Source organism: Manis pentadactyla, chromosome 19, assembly GCF_030020395.1.
Source record: "Manis pentadactyla isolate mManPen7 chromosome 19, mManPen7.hap1, whole genome shotgun sequence".
Classification (NCBI taxonomy): domain Eukaryota; kingdom Metazoa; phylum Chordata; class Mammalia; order Pholidota; family Manidae; genus Manis; species Manis pentadactyla.
In genome coordinates this window covers 2126251-2146461 of record NC_080037.1, presented here as the reverse complement: position 1 = coordinate 2146461, position 20211 = coordinate 2126251, and the positions used below count along the sequence as shown (strand labels likewise).

The 20211-nt window shown below is 55.1% G+C and overlaps 1 protein-coding gene across 6 annotated transcripts in view; it reads right to left on the bottom strand.

Moving 5' to 3' along the window:
- GPR161 (G protein-coupled receptor 161) overlaps positions 1-20211 on the bottom strand; it is a 39402-nt gene that overhangs the window by 10356 nt on the left and 8835 nt on the right. For 4 of the 6 annotated variants that reach the window (XM_036899374.2, XM_036899219.2, XM_036899419.2 and 1 more), the window contains 3 exons: positions 13090-13507; positions 5156-5880; positions 31-135 (listed from right to left, as the gene is read on the bottom strand). In XM_036899374.2, the coding sequence (XP_036755269.2) occupies positions 31-135; positions 5156-5880; positions 13090-13463 (1204 nt within the window). In that variant the 5' untranslated portion in view covers positions 13464-13507. Of the gene's footprint in view, positions 1-30; positions 136-5155; positions 5881-12558; positions 12694-13089; positions 13508-20211 lie in introns of those variants that run through there. The other 2 variants (XM_057494951.1, XM_057494949.1) reach the window with 2 other exon arrangements.

Below are 20211 nucleotides of genomic sequence, written 5' to 3'. Positions count from 1 at the left end.
TGGGAGGCACGGGGAGGCAGGGAGGCTTACCTGAGTCCTGCGAGCAGCTGAAGCCGGTGTCCCCGGTGCTGCTGCTGTTCCCCAGAGGCTGCCTGCCAGCCATGAGCGCCGTGAGGTGTGGGGACAGGCCCAGATCTGAAAGGCAGAGTCGGGCTGCTGCACAGCCCATGTCTGGCCAAGGCCAGCCTGGGGCCCACTCTCTCGGCCACTGGACTCCATTCCGGCCGCCCCCATGGGCCTCAGTCCCACTCCCTGGTCTGTGTTCTTGCAAAACGTGTTCTCAGCCCAGGGGACAGCAGGAAGCCCGTGAGTGCCCTTTCCCCTCTCTGCCCTTTGTCCCTCTCCCAGGGGAGTTCCACTGCGTCCCCCAAAGGGCAAACACCCATAGCCAGGTGGAAGAGAAAGTGGGATGAAGCAGTCTTGGGAGAAGATCTTCCAGTTAAACATGGGACATGGGTGCACGGTCACTGCCCAAAGTCCTCCTTGAACCCAAAAAAGCATTATTTTGAAAAGGGATGTAAACCCCAACATGGGAGAAACATGTCTGTGAGCTGGCAGGTGGTGGTGATGCGACGCTGACCCAGCAGAGCTCAGGTGGGCAGGGGAGGCCTGGGAGGATGCTGGACCTCACGCAGGGCCCCAGGAGCTCAGGACCACTGCCAGCAGGGGGCCCAATGGCCAGTGTCTATGGGAAGCAGCAGGTCCCCGGCACTGCTCTACTCAGCCGGGCTCAGGGTGTCTGGCCCCAGTGTCAGCAGGAGAGCAGAGGGAGGGAACGAGGCCTGGCCTTGGAGACTCCCTGAGGCGGCTGGCAGACAGACTGCCAGGTCAGCAGGGACCCCCCGCCCCTCACTCACTCCAGCTGGGCGGGAGACTAGTGGACTCCTCCTGGGAAGTCAAGCCAGCCCTCCCATCAGCCCCGCTGACTCTTGCTGAGCCCAGGCCCTCCTGCAGCCCCCCTCCCCCTCCCCCTTCACAGCGGCCAAGGGCAACTCGGATCACCAGGCATTTAAGGAAAGGCGCTGGCTAGAAAGACAGAACAGAAGGGGGCGGGAGCTGAGAAGAAAGAAAAGGAAAAAAGTGGATCTCAGAGAGACAATGTGGGGCACTGAAAAAAACAAAAAATTCGAACTGGGAACCCTCAGAAAGTTGAGAAAACAGTGAGTCCACAAACGCAAGAGCTGGACGCTCAGGCGTCCCTGCAGACAAGGAGCCTCAGAAACAAAAACAGCACAACAGGCAGGCTCCTCGCACCCCTCGGGGCAGGCCCACCGCCAAGCACATCCGACGACTGGCCGCAAAGGACCTCCGTCTCTCCCCGCCCACTGCCATCGCCGGGCAGGTAGAGAGGGCCCCGTGCTTGCCCTCTTCCCTGGGGACGGAGGGGGACGGCAAGGCAGCACGCAACGGGGCAGCCCTCGCTCAGCACTTCCCTTCCCTGGACCCAGGGACTCAGTCCTCAAGAGCAGTCCCCTTACCGAGGGGTGAGTCCTCAAGAGCAGTCCCCTTACCGAGGGGTGAGGGCAGGGGCTGGGCCCAGAGCAGACCCCAAACAGATCAGCCCCTCTGGCCCTGGCCTCACAACAGAATTGTCTCTGCAGGGAACCTGGCTGGGGGCTGGGGGCTGGGGGGGTGCCAGTCCCCTGCCAGCAGGGGTGGCTGAGCCCCAATGGGTTTGGACAACATCTCTGAGGCTGCAGTGGAAGCCAGGGACGTGGCCTGGTCTCCACCAGTGGGCAGGATCGTGGGAGCCAGGTCACTGTGGCCTGGCTGGGAGGTGGGAAACGGAGGCATTGCTGCCTTCTGTTAACCCAGCGTTCACCACTGGGGAGCGGGCGCCGGTGCCCCGGGACCCTTCAGGGAACCACAGCACGCCCCAGTGTGGGCCCAAGCCAGCCCCTCTTAGGAGATTGAAAAAAGGACACGACGCGGCAGGCCCCAGGGATCAGGTTCAAAGCCTGGGGCAGCCAGAAAAGAGTCACCAGTGCCTTTTGGAGGAGGGCCACTCTGAGGTGAAGCCGGCACTTTGAAGGGGCCAGAGACTCTGTGGCCCCAGGGAAAGGACTTCAGAGACCCTAGGTGACCCCAGGGAAGGGACTTGGAAAAGCAAGGCAGGAAATTCCAGGCCCAGGGGGTCGGGGGGACCACCTCCCTTGGCCCAGAGTCTCAAAGGCAGCCCCAGGCAGAGTGGCACCTTCTCTGCTCTGTTGCCTGCAGGTCGTTAGGTTTGTGGCTTGGCCTGCCAGGGCCAGATGTTAGTGTTTGGCTCACCCTTTGTTACTAGAAGTCCCTGTCTACTCTAGGTGTGACCTATGCAGGGTGAGGTGGTGCTGCCTGGCCACCTCCGGGCAGCCCAGAGATCTCACTTCCTAGGTGGGCCGCCAGGAATCTGCTGATCAGCCTCACACAGACAAGGTATTTTGGTGGCTCAGTGGCAGCTGGAACCCAGGGACACCTGAGCTTTGAACTTCTTTAGTTTGGGGCTAACAGAATGAGAAAGCCAAAATCTATTTGCTATGGCTGAAATCTACCTATGAAACAGACATGACGATGAGTTTATAATAATCCTAGCCTCCTAAAGTCAGCTGAGAAGCTCCCAGTATTCCTGGAATTCCGCTCTGCCTTTGCTCAAAAGCACCATCAGGGAAAAGTCCATCATTCCACCTCCTGATCCCTTCGTTTGCTTTCCAGCTACCCAGGCAAATGGGGAGGAACAAGCCTGGGACCGCCTCCAAATCGCTTCTTGCTGGCTTCAGAGCAGGCCGTGGCCTCTCTCGTGGCCTCTCTCGTGCCCCGCGCCAACACAGAGCACGTGCATTCTCTGAGGGTGAAGGAGGCGGCCCGGAACCAGGCGGAGGACAGGGAAAGCTGACTTGGGTTTGGGACTCAGTTGCAGGTACAGGGTCAGGCCCCTGAGGGACCAGGGACGAATGGCAGAAGCCACGGTTCTCCCAACTGGACAGGCAGCTGGCGTTCCAGGTATGGACCGGGCAGTGTGCAGAACTGGGCAGGGCTGGGGGAAGCGGGGGTGCATAGCACCCTGCGTTTCCAGGACCCTTCCTAAAGCTGCGATCAGACCTTTGGGCAAGAGACATTAGGGCCCGCCAGCTCCCTTCCTGGGGGAGGCCACCACCCAGACACCATCATCCCTGGCCTCTCCCGCCCCAGTGCAGCCCACAGGTGAGAGGGTGCCCGCCAGCCGCCTTGGGTTTGCCAGCCCGACTGCAGCCGTGTTTCCGGCCAGCTCAGCCTCACAGCCTCCCTCGGGTGATGAGGAGACTCGCCCGGCACACCTGGCCCAAAGAGCAGGCACGTCCCTCTGCTCTTTCTACCCTCTACTCCATTTGCTACCCTTATTTTTTTCTCTCCCCAGTCTTGTCTTAACTTGATTGGAATATATTTTTTGTCTAGAAGATAAGTGATTGTACAAAATCTGAAATCAGCTGAATGTACTCAGGCTCACAAGTCATACTCGGAAACATGGGCTTGCAAGGGGCAGGCATGCACATTTCAGCAGGTCAAACACTGGGACACAGGATTTTTTCTCGGATGGTCAAAATAATAAGTCCACATCTTGCCTCCTCTCGAGGCAGCCCTCCACCAGCCCGTGAAATAAATCAGCGACGCGGGTTCCCTGAACAGCCTCATGGGAGGATCTCGTACTGTCGCCACCACTGAGCATTGGCTGCTACTTTCCAGCCTCTTGAGCGGGAAGGGGGCCGCCTTCTCTAGTTCATGAGGAATCACCTGAGCAGTCTGAATGTCCCAAAGTCGGCAGCAAAAAATCAGAACTGCTGTTCAACTGGTTCTTCCCATAAATATGATCTGGTAAGTAAATGCTCTCAAGTCTCTCTGCCGACAGCCTGCCCCAGGGATGGTCTCCCTCAAACGTGACCCTAAGTGCCCAGCCACTTCCCCATCGGAAGAGCACAATAATCGCTGGAGGCGAAACACGCCCCACGCCAATGTGGTGGGAGAAGACGAGGGCGGAGCAGTTGTCGGCTTCTGGGAGGCGATCAGGTTAGAGGCCGGCGGGTGGGGCCCTCAGGACAGGGGATCCCCCCCCACACACCCCCACGTGAGAACGCAGAAGATAGGTGGAGGGGGGCCTCACCAGACAGAGGCCGATCCCATCTCACCAGACGCCCAGCCTCCTGAACTTCAGAGCTAAATGCTATTTCAGCCGCCCAGGCTCTGCTACTTTGCCGCAGCCTGAGCTAAGACATTAACCGGGAAATCAAGGGCAACATTGGCTGGTGAGAAGACGCCCCGACGTGTGCCCTGACAGGGTAACTAGGAGGAGCACGCACCCCCTCCACGCGGCGTGGTCCTGATCCTGAGACCGTGAACGGAGGGCGTCTTACAAAACCCGGGAGCAGCTCGCTCCACGGGCACGGGAGACAAGGGGAGGGCCCAGCCTCGTCAGAGACTGAAGAACACAGAGGGGCAGACCTGCGTCCGGGGCAGAAAAGGGATCCGAGTGGGAACGGCGAAAGGTGAGCCAAGCCTGTAGTGAACAGTGCCGAACCCGCGCGCATGTCTGAGGTTTGAGAAATGCGCTGTGGCCGGGCCCAGGGGCAGCTGGGGTGGGAATTCTCTCACTGTGTCCAGCTCTTCCCAAGTCTAAAATTATCTCAGAATAATGAGGTTTCAAAAAATCTGTCCAACTAGAATCATTCCTCTGGGTCTCAACTGTGATGGGACCGCGTCCAGAAACTTGTCTGCTCCTAAATCAGTCACTGCTCTACCCGTACAAGACAGTGCCATTTCGGTGGGGGCGTGGACGGCCGAGGTTTGGCCCTGACGCGTCCTGATCGGCAGGGGCTCGTGGGGAAGCCAGCGGCCTGGATGAAAGGCCCCGGGAGGGGTGTATTCGGGGGTGAGCAGCCGAGGGGAGGGGCGCTGTAGCCAGGACTCTGCTTTTAAGAGACTGGAAGGACCGGGTTGGCCCAGGACGGCAGGTGGCCTGGCCCCACGCCTGGGCTCTTCTTCCTCTTGGTAGAAGGCACCACACTTGAGGCCAGCGGGCCGGCAGCAAGAGAACAGATGCCTGAACTGGGGTCCCTGCAAAGAGCCGCTAAGGGGGAAAGCTGCTTGGGATTCGCAGTGGACGCTGCCTGAGGGTGGGCACCCCTTCCCTGGCGGGTCCCGTTACCTGTGATCCTGTTGGAAATGCTGAGGAGCCGGGAAGTCCTCTGCCGATGCACAAACGGCTCCCGGTAATACCGGTCCCCGAAGCACATGCCCAGGAGTTCCTTGCGAACCGTCTTGTTCCAGAGCCCATAGATCAGGGGGTGGCATATGGCGCTGGTGAAGGACAGCCACGTGGCCCAGGTCTCCAGGGCCGGGGAGACACAGTTCTCCCCCCAGAGGGCCTCCGAGGTGATGACGACCATGTAGGGGCCCCAGGTGAGCGTGAAGGCGCCGATGACCACCAGGATGGTGGTGAGGGCTTTGCACTGGTTGGCCGAGTAGACCACGCCCTGGAAGGCGTGCCTCCTACTGCCCGAGGACGAGGTGGAGGCGCTGGAGTTCTTCCTCCCGCCGTGCTGGGCGTCCTCCTCCGCGGCGACCACGGTGCCACAGTGCACCTTGCGGGCCTTGAGCCTGGCCACGCGGAAGATGAAGCCGTAGCACACGAGCATGAGCAGGAAGGGGAGCAGGGCGCACCAGACCTGCCAGAAGGCGGTGTAGCCGGGCTCCCGGTGCCACGCGGCCACACACATCCACTTGAACTCGTCAAACTCCACCGACGACCAGCCGAACAGAGGTGGCAGGCAGCCGATGAGGGAGTGGAGCCAGATGTAGACAAGCGCCACCACGGCTCTGTTCCCTGTGATCTTCATGGGGTACACCATGGGGTACAGCACAGCATAGTAGCTAGGAAGGGATGGAGGGTGCGAGAGGAGTCAGAGGAGAGGAAATGCACCGGGACAGGCACCAGTGCTTCCCTGGGCAGGCGGCTCTGCTGAACCTCCTCCAGCCGAGCCACGGGGCGGCTGCTGCTGCCCCCAGCCCTCCCCGGAGAGGCCCCCGGGCCCCGTCACACAGCTCTGTGGGGCTCCTCGCCAGGGAGTGGCTGGGCGCCCTGCCGGAGCCCGTTCCTGCCTGGGGTGGGGCTGGTCTGGAGGCATCTGCAGGAGAGCTAAGGGGCCGAGCACCAGCCAGACCACGTCTGCTCTGCTGACGCTCACCCATTTATATCAGGTTTCAGAGGTCATCAAAAACCAGAATGATACCCTGGGAGTATGGGCTCACTCATTCCACAACCATTCACGGAAGGCCTGCCGTGTGCCGAGCAGGGGGCTGTGTACTGTAAGCCCAGGGAGAGGGGGTGGGAGATGGACACAGAAGTGGAGCGGCAGAATCTGGAGCAGTAAGGGCCTGGGTGAGCCCCCCAAAACCGGTGTGAGGTCGTGGCCGTCATCCGCATTTCACAGATGAGGACGGTATGTAGGGAAAGGACGGATAACGGGGGAAGCAGCAACATGTAAACCCAGAATCTGACTCCATGGTCCCCGAGACACGTGTCAGCAGCCGCTCACAGACCATCTCGTTCCAGGGTCCATGGGCCTGGGCTGGGCCCCACACCCAGGCTGATATGCAGGCCGACTGGAGGCACCCACCCAGACTGCAGCCGCAGAGCAGGCTTCTTGGGGGAGATGCACACATGCCCAGGGCCAAAGAGAGGAGGCCCTGGCGCACGGCAGCTGAGGCGGACACCAGCCGCAGGAGGCCTGGAGGTGCCGGCGAACCCAGCTTCCAGGAATGGCGGAGGTGGGCTGGCAGGGGAGAGGCCGTACCAGGTGCCCTGGGCGCCTAGGCCAGCAAGGAACTGACCCTTTACCTGAGGTGGGCTCAATGAGGCACCACCCTTCCCAGCCATTTTACCCAATGGGGTGCTCTTTAAAGAGCAGGGCCTCCCACCAGGGCAGCGTGCTGGGGCACGACGCTGGAAATGGCTGTGGCACCTACCTCACATGTCACCTGTGAAGCCACCCTTCCCCCTGGCCCTTCCTGAGCCACCGTGGGCACCAGCTAAGGGATGGGGCCATCTGGGGGAGGGCGAGCAGAGGGGAGCGCGGGGCAGCACCCACCAGCCACCAGAAAGGTGGCGTTTGGGGCACATGCCGAAGAGAGGCTGGCTGCTCAGGGCACCAGGGCCTGGGGAGAAGCCTGACTGGCTAAGGGTGTACACCGGGCCATGTTCGCGAGGCCGGTCAGCCCACGAGGCCCGCAGGGGGCTCCCTGGCTTCACACGGCTCATCTGTCTGCTGCGGCCCTAGGGAGCCAACATAACCTCAGAGCTCTTCCGTCAGATGGGACTTGGAGCCTGGGCCACAGGTCCGCCCCTGGGATTGCGAGGGCAGTGGGGCAGCCGGGGGCCGCTGCCCTTCCAGCCACAGGGTGCAGAGCTGAGTCTCCACCCAGCCACGACTGTCCCCCTTTCCTTCTACAGGGTGGAACCCATATAGTCTGTGCTCCCAACCATGACCCCCAGGGTACCCTGGGCCCTTCAGGGCCCCAGCAGGCGAATCAGGCCTTGCTGGTGGTCCCCTACCACTCGCCAGGTGACCGGCCACATCACTGGCCTGAGTGACGTCATACTGGCACATGAAATGTGGGGAGGCAGCTCAGCGAGAGTGGGAGGCTCTTCAGGAGGTTTCCTTCACTTTTAAGAAGAAACCAGGCATGGGGTTCTCCTTTTCTCTGCCCCTTTAAATAGTGTGCAGGCCCTCTGACCCTGACACCTGAGGGGCCGCAGCTCAGTGCCGGGGGGGGGGGGGGGGGGCTGGGGGAGAGTCCAGGCCTGGGGGTGTTAACTGCCCCGCTCCACTCCAGCTCTGTTCCGGAGTCACCAAACAACCACGATTAATAAGTTGTCCCTTCTGGCTATTCTCAAAGCTGTTAGTATAGTTACTTCAGGGCCACATTTCTTTACAGTAACAATGGTATTTACATCACTCACCCCTGAGGTCTGGGGCGTGAACAGTTCCCGCAGGATGTGGCAGTGACTTTCCCACAAGTCCTGAGCCCCTCGGGGTGCAGGCAGCCAGGTAGGTGCCAGCTCCCGAGCCCCTGGCCACAGTGCAGCCCTTGTGCAGCCATGCCCTCCCGGGGTTACCGTGGCTGTGGGGCTCTTGTGGGGAATTGGGGCAAAACTTACACTCGCTGAAATGCACAAGTCTACATGTCTGTCAAGATACAGAACATTCCCACATCTGTCCACAAAGGGAAAAATGGATTTGGTGGATGTGCAACTACATTTTTTAAACTGAAGCTTCTGTTAGGCCCAGCGGTGGGTTCTAGGGAAAATACAGAACAAACGCAACCCCCTATTCCCCTGCAGGTCGACAGAGGTCCAAACGGAGGGGTGTTCTGCCTTCTGTGTTCTTCAACTGCCTTCTGAGGCTCTTGAGTTTTTCTCCAGCTCATTTTCAGACAGGAGCTCAAGCACAACCCTTGGTCCCAAAAGAGCCTTCATGATGTCACATGTCACTGAAAAGCTGCTACTGTGGCCAAAACTTCACTCTCCTGCAATGACACAGACTCCGGTTGCTGTAAGGTAGCTCGGCTAAAACCCCAGGCAAGCCCTCAACCCCCTACAGCCGCCTTGGGTGAGGACACTGATCGCACCGAGCAGCCTCCAGCAGGAGGGACGCTCTTCCCAGCAACTCACCATCCCACCTGCTTTCATTTAGTAAAATAAGCTTCTCAGAGCTGGAGTTTCACCCACTCTAGTGTGGAATGAGAACAGAATTATTTTAAATGGCACCTTCAAGGCTAGCCCAGAGCTGACCACATTACGGACTAATTCTCAGTAAAATCCTTCCCGGGTGGAATGGCGCTCCGAACCAGGACGCAATTCCGCATGGCCGGTCCGGGATGCTGGCTGTGGATAAAATGAAGGTTCCTGTGGCCTGGATTCTTACCTGGCCCTGGTCGGCTAGCTCACTACACACGTGCAGGCAGTACATTCTTACTGACTCCATATAAAGAGCCCTGCCCAGTGCTCTGGGCGATACCGTGGTACAGCTGGAGAGCAGAGCAGAGGACAGAGGCCCAGAGGCAGAGAGCAGCTTGCTGCATGCAGACTTGCTCTGAGTGAACGGGATTTCAGTGACTGACCTGCCACCATGGAAATGAAGTTGGGTATAAGCCCTTTCACCTCAAGAACGTTCCACTGTCATTTATTTGGTCACATTGAATCCATAGTGAACTTGCCTAGGGCTGAAACCCATTGACAAGACAGTTGGTGATAGTCAGCAGGGTTCATTGGTGACCAAGGAAAAAGAACAGGCTGCCCTCATGGAAGGAGTGTTCCAGCGGCTGCACCTGTGGACATGTGGTACTGAGAAGGGCTGGAGGACTGGGGTCCACCCCAAGAGAAAGAAAATTTGTTGCTGGCTGAAATGGCGTCACTACAAAGTGCTGTGGAAATAGTAAAGACCCGAGAGGAAGCAGCACGAGAGCGCAGGCCGCCAGGTGCCGTGGGGCAGGTGGAGGGTGTGGTGGAGCCGGCAGCCCCAGAAATGGAGGAGCGGAGGTTTGACGAACAGGTGGGGGTGGAGGTCCTGCCGGTGCCACAGGCATCGGCCCCTCCTCGGGGGAGACCCCACCTGGTTGAAAGCTGGTGGGAAGCCAGAAGGACTCGGCGACCACGGGTTCCTCCGGGAGAGGTGCAGCCCCTCCCCAGCTTGTGGAGCGCTCCACACTCTGCTTCTGTCCTCGGGCTCAAGCACAAAGGGAAATGCGGTCTGCTTCTCGGAGGAGGAATGTAAAGGGCCCGTGAAGGTCATGAGGACCCAGATGTGAGTTGGTTTGAAAAGGCAGGAGCCGACAGACAGAAATTGGACGCCTGGAGCTGTGGCAGCAACTGCGACCGGAGCAGTGGTTCCGGCCGCTGAGGACGAAGCAGAGGCAGAGACAAAGCCACAAGATCGGCCTGTGCGTCTGCAGGACTTTCTGCTGGAGAGGCTGGAGAAGGTGGGTGTTGTCAGGCCCACCCGTGGTCCTTTTGGGTAACTCATGTGAGTAGAACTGGTTTGAATACAGCCAGGATGACCACTTGGTGGCAATGGATCTCCTCAAGCTTGGGGGTTATTATAATTTGTTGTAATTGTTATTTGTATATTGTCATAGATTATTGTCTTGCCAATGGGTTTCAGCCCCAGGCAAGTTCACTATGGATTCAATGTGACCAAAGAAATGATAGTAGAACATTCTTGGGGTGAAAGGGTTATACCCAACTTTATTTCCAGGTGGCAGGTCAGTCACTAAAATCTGGTTCACTCAGAGCGAGTCTGCATGCAGCAAACCAGTCTCTGCCTCTGGGCCCCTCTGTCTGCACAGCCGTCCTCTGGGCCTCTGTCCTCGGCGCTGCCACCACTCCAGCCTCTGCTCTGCTCTCCTGCAGCCTTGCAGCCCTGCCACTGTGTCGCCCAGAGCACTGGGCGGAGCTCTTTATAGAGAGTCAGCAGCCATGTATTGCCCACAGGTGTGCAGTGAGCCAGTCGACCAGGGCCAGGTGAGAATCCTGGCCACAGGAACTCTCATTTTATCCACAGTTTATGAAACGTGGTTACAGCCTTCCAGCGTCCTTGCACCGGGACCATTGCAGAGGACTGAGGGCACATAGATTTGAGAGGCAAGAATCCTGGAGGGGTGGAGTGTGGATAAAACGAAGGTTCCTGTGGCCAGGATTCTCACTGGCCCTGGTCGGCTAGCTCACCACACACGTGCAGGCAGTACATTGTTCCTGACTCTATATAAAGAGCCCTGCCCGGTGCTCTGGGCGACACGGTGGCACAGCTGCAGAGCAGAGGCTGGAGTGGTGGCAGCACTGAGGACAGAGGCCCCGAGGATGGCTGTGGGCGCAGAGACCGGCTTGCTGCAAACTTGCTCTGAGTGAATGGGGTTTTAGTGATTGACGTGCCACTGTGGAGCTAAAGTTGGGTATAACGCTTTCACCCCAAGAACATTCTACTGTTATTTCTTTGGTCACCCTGAATCCATAGTGACCTTGCCCGGGGCTGAAACACAAAGGCAAGACACTGGCCTTTCAGGGTGAATCTTGCTGTAGTCAGCTGCCCGGTAGATTTCTTTGGCCAGGCTTCTCAAGTGGGGACAGCCTGTTCCTTGGGGGGCATGTGGTAACGTCTGGAGACATGCTGGGCTCTAACAACTGGGGAGGCACTGCTAGATCCAGTGAGCAGAGGCCAGGGACGCTGCTAACTGCCCTAACCGCCTACACAGGGCAATGCGTCCCACAAAGAGTCACCGCCCTTGCTTTTCATCACACCCACCTTCTTAATAATGCCCCCCTCTGTCTCCCGGCCCATACATTCCCTCTGCTGTTCCTGCCTCACACATTTCCTCTCGCCCCTTTGTCTCTTCCTCTCCCTGACCCCCTACGTCTGCGCCTCTGCATCTCCCCCCACCACACACACACGTTGCTTTTTCAGGTTTTCCACATAGCCAGCAGCTATGTGGCCTCCAAAAATCACTAAAATCCGGGAAAACGCGCTTACTGAATTGAGGGGAAAGGAGTGCATACACGTGTCAAACGGTGGCCATGTACAGGACAGCATCAGGTCACCCAGTCAATCTATTGCTAAGCCACACGAGTGACCAATAATAAGAGAGAAATCGCATCTGCCAGGAGACGACCTGAATTCCACAGTAGTCTGCATTTTGGAGACATGAAGGTCTGACCAAGGCCCTGTGAGCCCACCCACGCCTGCAGGTGGAAATGCACTTCTTTCCGAAGAGAAACAGGCCTGGCAACTGTGTCTCCGCGGCAAGCGAGCCCTCCCTGACTGCGCAGTCACCAGGGCCGCGGGGCCGGGCTGGGCCTGGATGAGTGCCCTGGGGGTGAGCGCATGCCCACGGCCCTGCCCGCCCGCCCTCGCGTTCCCGGCCGGCCGCGGCGCTGCTGGGGCTCTGCAGCCCCGCGCACGCCCACCCGCAGTGCCGCCCGCTGTGCTGCGCCCGCCCGGCGCCCAGCGGAGGAGCCGTAGCCCGCTTGTCGGTGCCCGCGCCCATGGGTACCTTACTTTATTCTTTGTATTTTCCTGTATTATTTTAATTGGATGAAAAAAAGGATATTTAACAAGCCGACTGCCGAGTTCTCTCCTACTGAGTCCTTCAGTCTGCAGCCCGCGACCGCTGCACAGGGCCAGCAGGACCCCAGCCTTGGGCCTGGTGGGGGTCTGTGCTCTGGGGGGACCGGCCAGCCGCCACTCACCGGCCGACAAGCTGAGGGCCCCAAGGGAGCCCGGGACTTGCGTGACCCAGTGACATCCCTGGCTGGGCCCGTGTGCCCTGCTGACCCCACTGCCGGCTCCCTTCCCAGTTCCGTAAATCACGGCAAACCTGGACCCACCCTCCCTGCCCTCAGGAAGTCAAACCTTTGCGTGTGATAAATGAAGTGGCCATTGGCAAAACCCTAACAAGAAGAATCTAGGGTTTGGAAACTGGCTGTGGGCACCTCCCTCAAAGCCCGGGAATCAGAAGGGGCCGGCGGAGACGGCTGGAGGGCCCCGCAGTGCCACTTACTGTTTGGGCAGCTCTGCCTCGGGGTGGGACTGCCAGATTTCGCACAGCACAGACCATCCCTCCAGGAAACACCGTGTGTTCCCCAGCTGTCCTCCTCCCGAACCTCCGTCCACCCTGGACTGTGCTCATGTTTACGGCCCTGCAGTGTGGACAGGAGAGACTGTGTCCTCTCTGGCACCCCCGGTCCAGCTCTGGCCCGACCCAAAGCAACAGCCAGCAGGGCTTCCCTCCCCAGCTTCTGCTTCTCATCTACAAACTGAGAATCAGGGGTTTCTAGAACTTTTCTTTTTCGCACCAGTACCTCTTTTAAAAAAGTAATACTACCTGCAACAAAGATCAGATGGACTCAGAGGCACCCTGGTTGAAGGGCTGGAAGAAGAGGCAGAACTCTGCCTTGCCACCCTCCCCAGCAGACAGCCCTGGCACCCCCGCCATGGACGGGGACACCCGGACGTCACAGGGCCAGAGGGCACTCCGGCTCGCCTGTGCACACGCTCCTTACTTCGATCCCTAAGTGGGAGGCAGGCTTACCGGTCAACGGCGATGACCCCGAGGGTGAGCATGCTGGCCGAGCTGATGAGCAGGTAGAGGAGCGCAGAGAAGCTGCACCAGACCACGCCGAAGATCCACTCCCTGCGCACGGAGCTGGTCACCACGAAAGGCAGCACCAGCACGGACAGCAGGAAGTTGGACAGCGTCAGGCTGAAGACGAACTTGTTGCTGAGCGTGAGGAGGTAGGACTTCCTGTACAAGGTGACCACGACGAGCAGGTTGCCCAGGCAGACAAAGGCGGCGATGACGATGATGGCGACGGACTCAGTGACGCCGCCGCTGCCTGGCCCTTCCCACTCCTCCGTGAGGTCGCTCAGCTCCTTCCTGTGTTCGAGGGAGGAGTTGAGGCTCATGGTCAGTGTGCCTCGGCGTGGGCTGGGCAGAGCATGCTGGACAGCTGGAAAAGTAGGGACACCAGGGGACAGGAAGACATCCGTCACATCAGAGCGCACTGCTTTCCACTGGAGCAGCCCAGGTGGCCGGCCACCCGGCCAGTCCAGACCCTCAGGCAGTGTCCCCCGCTCACGCTCTACATACGTGGTCTGTTTTCTACAACTGACTTTGTGTGTGACTCACTGTGGCCCCTTGGACGATGCATTCCTCCAGTCGGAACTACCCTATCCGTTATCCCTGAGGCCATCCAAAGCCTTTAGTGTGTATAAGAGTCACACAGCATGCCAGCTCAAGGGGCCGCTTCCCAGGCTCCGCCATTACAGGCGCTGGCCCTGGAGAGCGTGGCACAGCCTGGGGACCTGCTGGTTGAACAAGTAGGGGCGGGTGATGTTACAAGTGGTCTGTGGGGTGCACTGTGGACTGCTGCTTTAGGACCCCTGCAAGTCAGGGCGGTCCCAGGACCATCAGGAGCAGCGTCACAGAAATGCAGGATGTCAGGCCTGCCTCCGATGCACCAAGACAGCATCTGCATCTGGATTTGTGAGCCCAGCGAAGTTTGACAAAAGATTATCGTAGGAACGGTTCTGAGGTCCCCGCGCAGAGTTTACACAAGCACAGTTCATACAGAGACATCGTCATTGCTCATCAGACACGGAAGGAGGTCAAGGGCTCCAGCACTAATCAGAATGGGTAAGTGGAGGTACAGTCTGAGTCTCGGCCCACAGACACCATTCTCTGCCAGGGGCAGTCCTTGCTCTCAGGACACCGGCCCAGGATCAAGGCTAAAACCCAAGTTTGACACATTTTAACATCCTGCAGACAAATGTTTCTCCAAAATTTTCATCGACTTTAATCAGCCAAAAAATCGTTTCCCCACCGGCTCTTGTTCCCAACAAGACACCATAAAAAAAGGAAAGACCGCTTCCCATGAGCCAGACAACAAGAGGCCTGGTGCCTAAGTGGCCTACTCATGGGAGCAGAGCCTTCCCCACAGGCCCCCTGGTTGGTCTGACCTCTGTGCGAACACCTGTGGCCAGAGGGCGGCAGCAGGGTAAGAAAGGAGCCCTTCCCGTGCGTTACCAGTGGTCCTGGAGGCCGTCAGGAAGCCCCCGTCTACCAGGCCTGACCACTGGGGGCCGTAACCACAGACCCAGGCCTGTGCGCTTGAGCAGCACCCCGTGCTTCCAGTCCCTCCCCCCTCAACAGCCTGTAAAGGCTCCACGGGTGATTGGATTTCCCTTCTCCAGATTCCAACTCCCAGGCTCCTCCCATGGCTTCCGGACCCTCGGCTCACTCAGACTCCCTGCTTCGGACTTGCTCCCCGGCGTCTGTTACCCTCCTTGTTTGTGGTCCCCAAACTGAACAGACCATTCCAGATGTGGCCTGGTAAGTGCTGGGCACCGAGGGGCAGCTTCTCCATGATCAGGACGACCTCGTGACAGTGACTCTAGAATGCATTTTCTCCCGGCAGCCACAGCACCCTGTCTTGCTTATTTAAGTGTGTGGGCAGCTGACACCCGAATTTCTGGGAAGGCAGGTGTCCCCAGTCTTGAACCTACAGAATTAATGTTGGAATGCCTAAATACAAAACATTATTTCTACTCAATTTTACTTTGTGCATTTTGGTCAATATTTCCAGGCTGCTAAAATAATCTGAACTTTGATTCAGTTACACAATATATTAGTTACTCCAGCTTTGTGCAATGGATACGCTTAAAGGTCTGCCCTCTGTGTGTCTTCATGAGGTTATTTGTGGGTTATGTCTATTTTTTTAGTTCTGGATTTTGTTAACTCATAAGTAAATTACTTCCTGGTGTCTTAAAATGAAGGTCCCATATGAGCATAGGATTCTTAACCACACAAGTGAGAGCATCATGGGAAAGAAAAGAGACTTTGAGTCATTTAGACAAAGAACAAAATGGGAGAAAATTTATAACTTGTATCACAGGGAAAGGGCTAATTAATTTACAGAGAATTCCTAAAACTATAGAAAGAAAAAGATGAGAAAACAGGAGAGTGGATAAAAGACATAAACAAAAAAAAACACCTGTAGCTCTGTGAGGTGATGGGTGTTAATAAACACTTTGTGGTAATGACTTCACCATGTATACATATTGACCAAATTATGTTGTAAACCGTAGCCTTGTACAATGTTATATGTCAATTATATCTCAAAACTGGGGGAAAGACATAAACAGAGTGCACAGAAAAAGATATAGCAATCATACTTAAACATATGAAAAAATGTCTAATTTCATTCAAAATAGGAGAAATGCACTTTGAAGCTACACTGGGAAACCATTTTCCTTCCAGGATGGTAAAAATTCAAAAGCTTGGCAGCACTCTTTGCTGGTGCGGCTGTGGGCAAACAGGCAGGACCCACCAGGACTATAATGCATGTTCCCTTTGACCCAGTAATTCCATTTCTGTGTATTTATCCTGAAGATGTAAGTTTTTAACATGAAATAATAGAAGCACAAGGTTATTTTATTTACTGAGGCATTAGTTGTTTAAAACAATGTGGAAATATGTGAGAAACAAAGGGAAATAAGAACACATTTGCACATAAATAATGTTTACTTATGCAAAAAGAAAAATAGGAAAGATCATCAGAAACTAAGATACAAATAGAAGTAAAATTTCTCTAAGTTTTTTTATAGTTTTGATTTTTGAACTATGTAATTTTTGCAAACTAAAAATGTTAAAAGAGGATATAAAAATAAACATAAAATTGATTGCAAATGGAAAAAAAATAAGCCTATTATATTGAGAACATAACCATACAGGAAAGAATTAAGTAAGTTTAAATACAGTATTTGGATTATAAACCCTTAATGGAATACTGGGCATTGGATATATTGGTTATATATGGTTACATTAGCTATAAACCCTTTATGTCTATGGACAAAAGATGCTCAGTTAAGTTAGTGGGTTAGATGTGGTCGCTGGTGTTGTTACTGCATGACTCAAAAAGTTTGGGTGCAGAGCACCCACATACACATGTGTAGGTCCCACATTTCTTACTGTGGGAGAAAGGAGCTTGGAATCAAGGCTTGGAGAAAGGTGGAAAAGAACCCTGTGGCATTGGCTTGGTTTATGGAGAAACCAGTGTGAACTCACCATTCAGATATGAACACAAAAACAGGTCCAAGGAAATACCTCAGAATGCAGTCAGAAAAATTAAGAAATTAGTAACAGAAAATAAAAGGCAAACGAAAGAACGAGCAGGAAGTGCTCTGTAACGTGGAAGTACTTCAGCCAAGCAAAGCCAAGTGTTTTTCACTTATGAAATTGTTTCTGGCAACATGGTGTACTTGGCCAAGGTGGACATTTTTCCTGCTCCAAATTCATACAAATGCTGGGTTAAATATGACGCGAAATTAAATTTTAGAAAAAAGCCAGAGTTGAAAAAGGAAACAGAAAACTGAAAGCCAGAATTATAATCTCATACTTGTGGCCAGAAAGGCATTAGACTTAGTGCAAGACCCCTAGGGCTGAGATTTTTGTAGATGGATGGGAGGATGACTTTAAGCCCCACAAGGCAGAGAACTGGAACCGGTACCCTGGAAAGAGTGGGCCCTATAAGGGCTGCCCCTCCACGGAAAAGGGATTAGAAAAACTCCTCCCCCTGGCAGAGGGGAGCAGCAAGAACACAGTCATTTAGCTGAGGCTCTGGATGGAGGGCAGATTTTTTTTCCATGAGAAAGCAAACACCGAGTCACGTGCCGTGCTGATGATGGTACCGAATTTATCCCTCCTTCAAGCTGCAGAAACCCAAGCTAATAAATCCATGCAAAAATAAATAATGGCAGAAGTAAACACAAAATGGCTCTAGAGTGAATTTCCACACTCACAAAACAAACACTTAATGGAAATGAGTGCATGGCATTCACCATGAGGGAGAGTCAATAAAACGAAAAACAGAATCGACATCCCAAGAACTTGACTTAAAAGAAAAATATTTGAAAGGGACTACACAGTAAATACAGTGTAAAGCTTTAAGGGGAAAAGAGGTAGAAACCATAAGAAAAAGGGAAGGGAAGATCATGAAAAATAATGAGCAGTTAGGAAAAGAACCAAACAGAAATGCTAGAAATTTTGATCTTAGTTAAAAATTTAAAACTCAATGGGTATGCAGAATAGTAGATTTAGCAACAGAGGAAGATGGTGACCTCGAAGACAGCTCTGAGGAAATTATCCAGAATGCACTCAAAAAGATTAAGAAAACGAACAAATGAAATAAAAGTCGAGATACGAGACAGACGGGATAAGAAGATCCAACATACACTCATTAGAAGTGGCCGTGGGAGAGACGAGGGAGAAAGGGGCAGCACGTTCTGTTGGCTGTCCACTCAACAACCACCCACGGGTTTCTCCCTCACAGGGAGGCCTCTGACCTCGTGCTGGTGCGCAGTCCTCCTCCCTGGGACCCGGAGAAGGCGCGTCCCACCTCTAGTTCTAGGACCCAGAGCTTGATCGGCCTGAGCTAGTCATGGGGTTCCCCTTCTCCCTCAATTCTGGGACGTGAGTCGGAGGAGCAGTCTGGCGCGGAGTGGGGGTGGGGGTGGGGTGGGCGTGCAGGGATGGGGATTTCTGTGATGAGCTGCTTTGATACCACGGAGACACTGGGAAGAGAAGTCTTTTCCTAGTGGCCCTAATGGCAAAGAGGGTACGGCTGGGGCAGCTATCCTGGGGTCACTGAGGTGCTTCCAATACGGTGAGCATGGCAGGCAAAGCCTGGATCCGTGAGCTGCGGAATGAGAAGACCTGTGGTCCACGTCGCCCAGGCTTCTTGTTAAGTGAAGTAAGACATTTTAAGAAATTACTTTTCAAGCTGTTTTCAGTTAGGTTTCTGTTGGTTGAGCACGAAACATCCAACTGACACGAGGTTGGACTGCCACTGTCTGCATTGAGGCTGATGCAGTACTTAGAGGAATGAACGAACACTTCCTAGAATTAAACACTCGAGTCCTCAGAATGAAAGAGCATATCGGGTTCTAAGAGTAAATCACAAAGTCCACACCAACATACATCACAATGAAGAAGGACAAACACCGAGATACAGAGAAAACATTAAAAGCAAATTTTCCCATGAAGACGTAGCCATTGGGTAAACTCTTCTTTGAAGAAAACAGAAAATAGAGGACAGAAAACAGTGGAAACTGCTCTTGAAAGTGCTGAAAGAGCTCCTACCCTAAAGCTCCACAATACCGTTCAAGAAAAGGCAGGGCATCCTGCTGAGGTGAGCAGAGCCGGAACGTTCACTAGTGACTCCTTATTCACCTATCCACTTGCAGGTGTCACAGGAGTCCAGTCCCGAAAGTAGGGCGTAGGGAGCAAGAATCGACTCTTAGGAAACAAATTGGTAAATATACAGATAAATCTAAGGAAGAACCGCAAGAAATCAAATTTAGATTTTAAAAGTCAAACGAACAATAAATTTTAAGTAGCTAATTTGGGAGCTTTGAAAACAAGAGGAAATTAAAATCCTAATGGCTGTTTGCCCAGCCCCCGACAAGGGCCTGGCGTAGCAGGTGAACTCCATACTTAGAGCTGATGGAGGAGAAGCCTTCAGAGCTTCGTCACCGTGGTCAGATAAGAGTGCCAACACTATGAAGGTAGCCACTACAAACAGGATGAAAGCTTCCCATCCAGACGACACACTGCGAGGGAATAAAGTACTTGGGGCCCTGTTACTCCCCAGCATAGGTGAGAGCTGGAGGGTGAGAGAGCCCAGGGTTGGCCACCATCCCTGCCAATCTCAGGTCCAACCTACCCCAGGAGGCAGAGGGGGAATGTGGGCCAAAGGGCTGCCCACCCAGGGAAGCCCAAATTCCCCGCCTCTGCCAGGAGGTCTGAGGTGGGAAAGCGCAGCCGCAGCACATCCCCAGGGTGCACCTTCAAAGAAGCAGACAGAGGCTCTGGAATGCCCCAGCCAGGGACGGCTCCCAGCAGGCCGCCAGCTTGCCCAGGGCCTGGCAAGCCAGGGCCCACCGAATGGAAGCAAATTCAAGTGTGACTCACATCGCCCCTCTCCCAGCCGGTTCTGAGCCAGACACAGAGGTGCTTTGGAACTCCCACACTCGCCGCACCCTGCCCTGGCCAGACAGACCACCTCGCGCTGCAGCGCTGAGACACCCAGGATTGCAACAGGACTGAGGTTTGAAGGAAGGTATCAGGAATTATTCCTGAGAATGAGCGCTGGGCCTTTGCACAGCCTTTGCTCGCCTTTACTGGCGTGGCGCACGGTCCACGGTCCTCTTCCGGAATGGCCGTCAGCCCCCTGGCCTTCCTCAGAGATGGCAGGCTGTCCCCTGGGTCACACTACCCCAACAGCTTCCAGGCACCAAAGCCAAATCTGTCCCTTAAGTGAATGGACAGTATTGTTTGGGGCTAAAACACAAGGTAACATGCAGAATCCTGAGACAGTGTCATCTGTGGTATTTTACAAACTGGTTTGCATGGTAATTTCCAAGGAATAATTCTAGAAATACCCTGCATGCCAGCACAGAGCTACTGCAAGAGAAGGGTGGCTGATGGCTCTCTCTTGTTTAATTGCAAATCTGGGTATTTCATGGTCTCCCTCCCATTTTTACCTAGAACTCTTTGCTTTTCGTCAGCTTGTAGCAGACTTCTCCCTGCTCACACTGCTGTCCCCCTGGATTTAACAGAAGACCAGGTGGCCTGGTGGTTAAGTATAGAGACTCG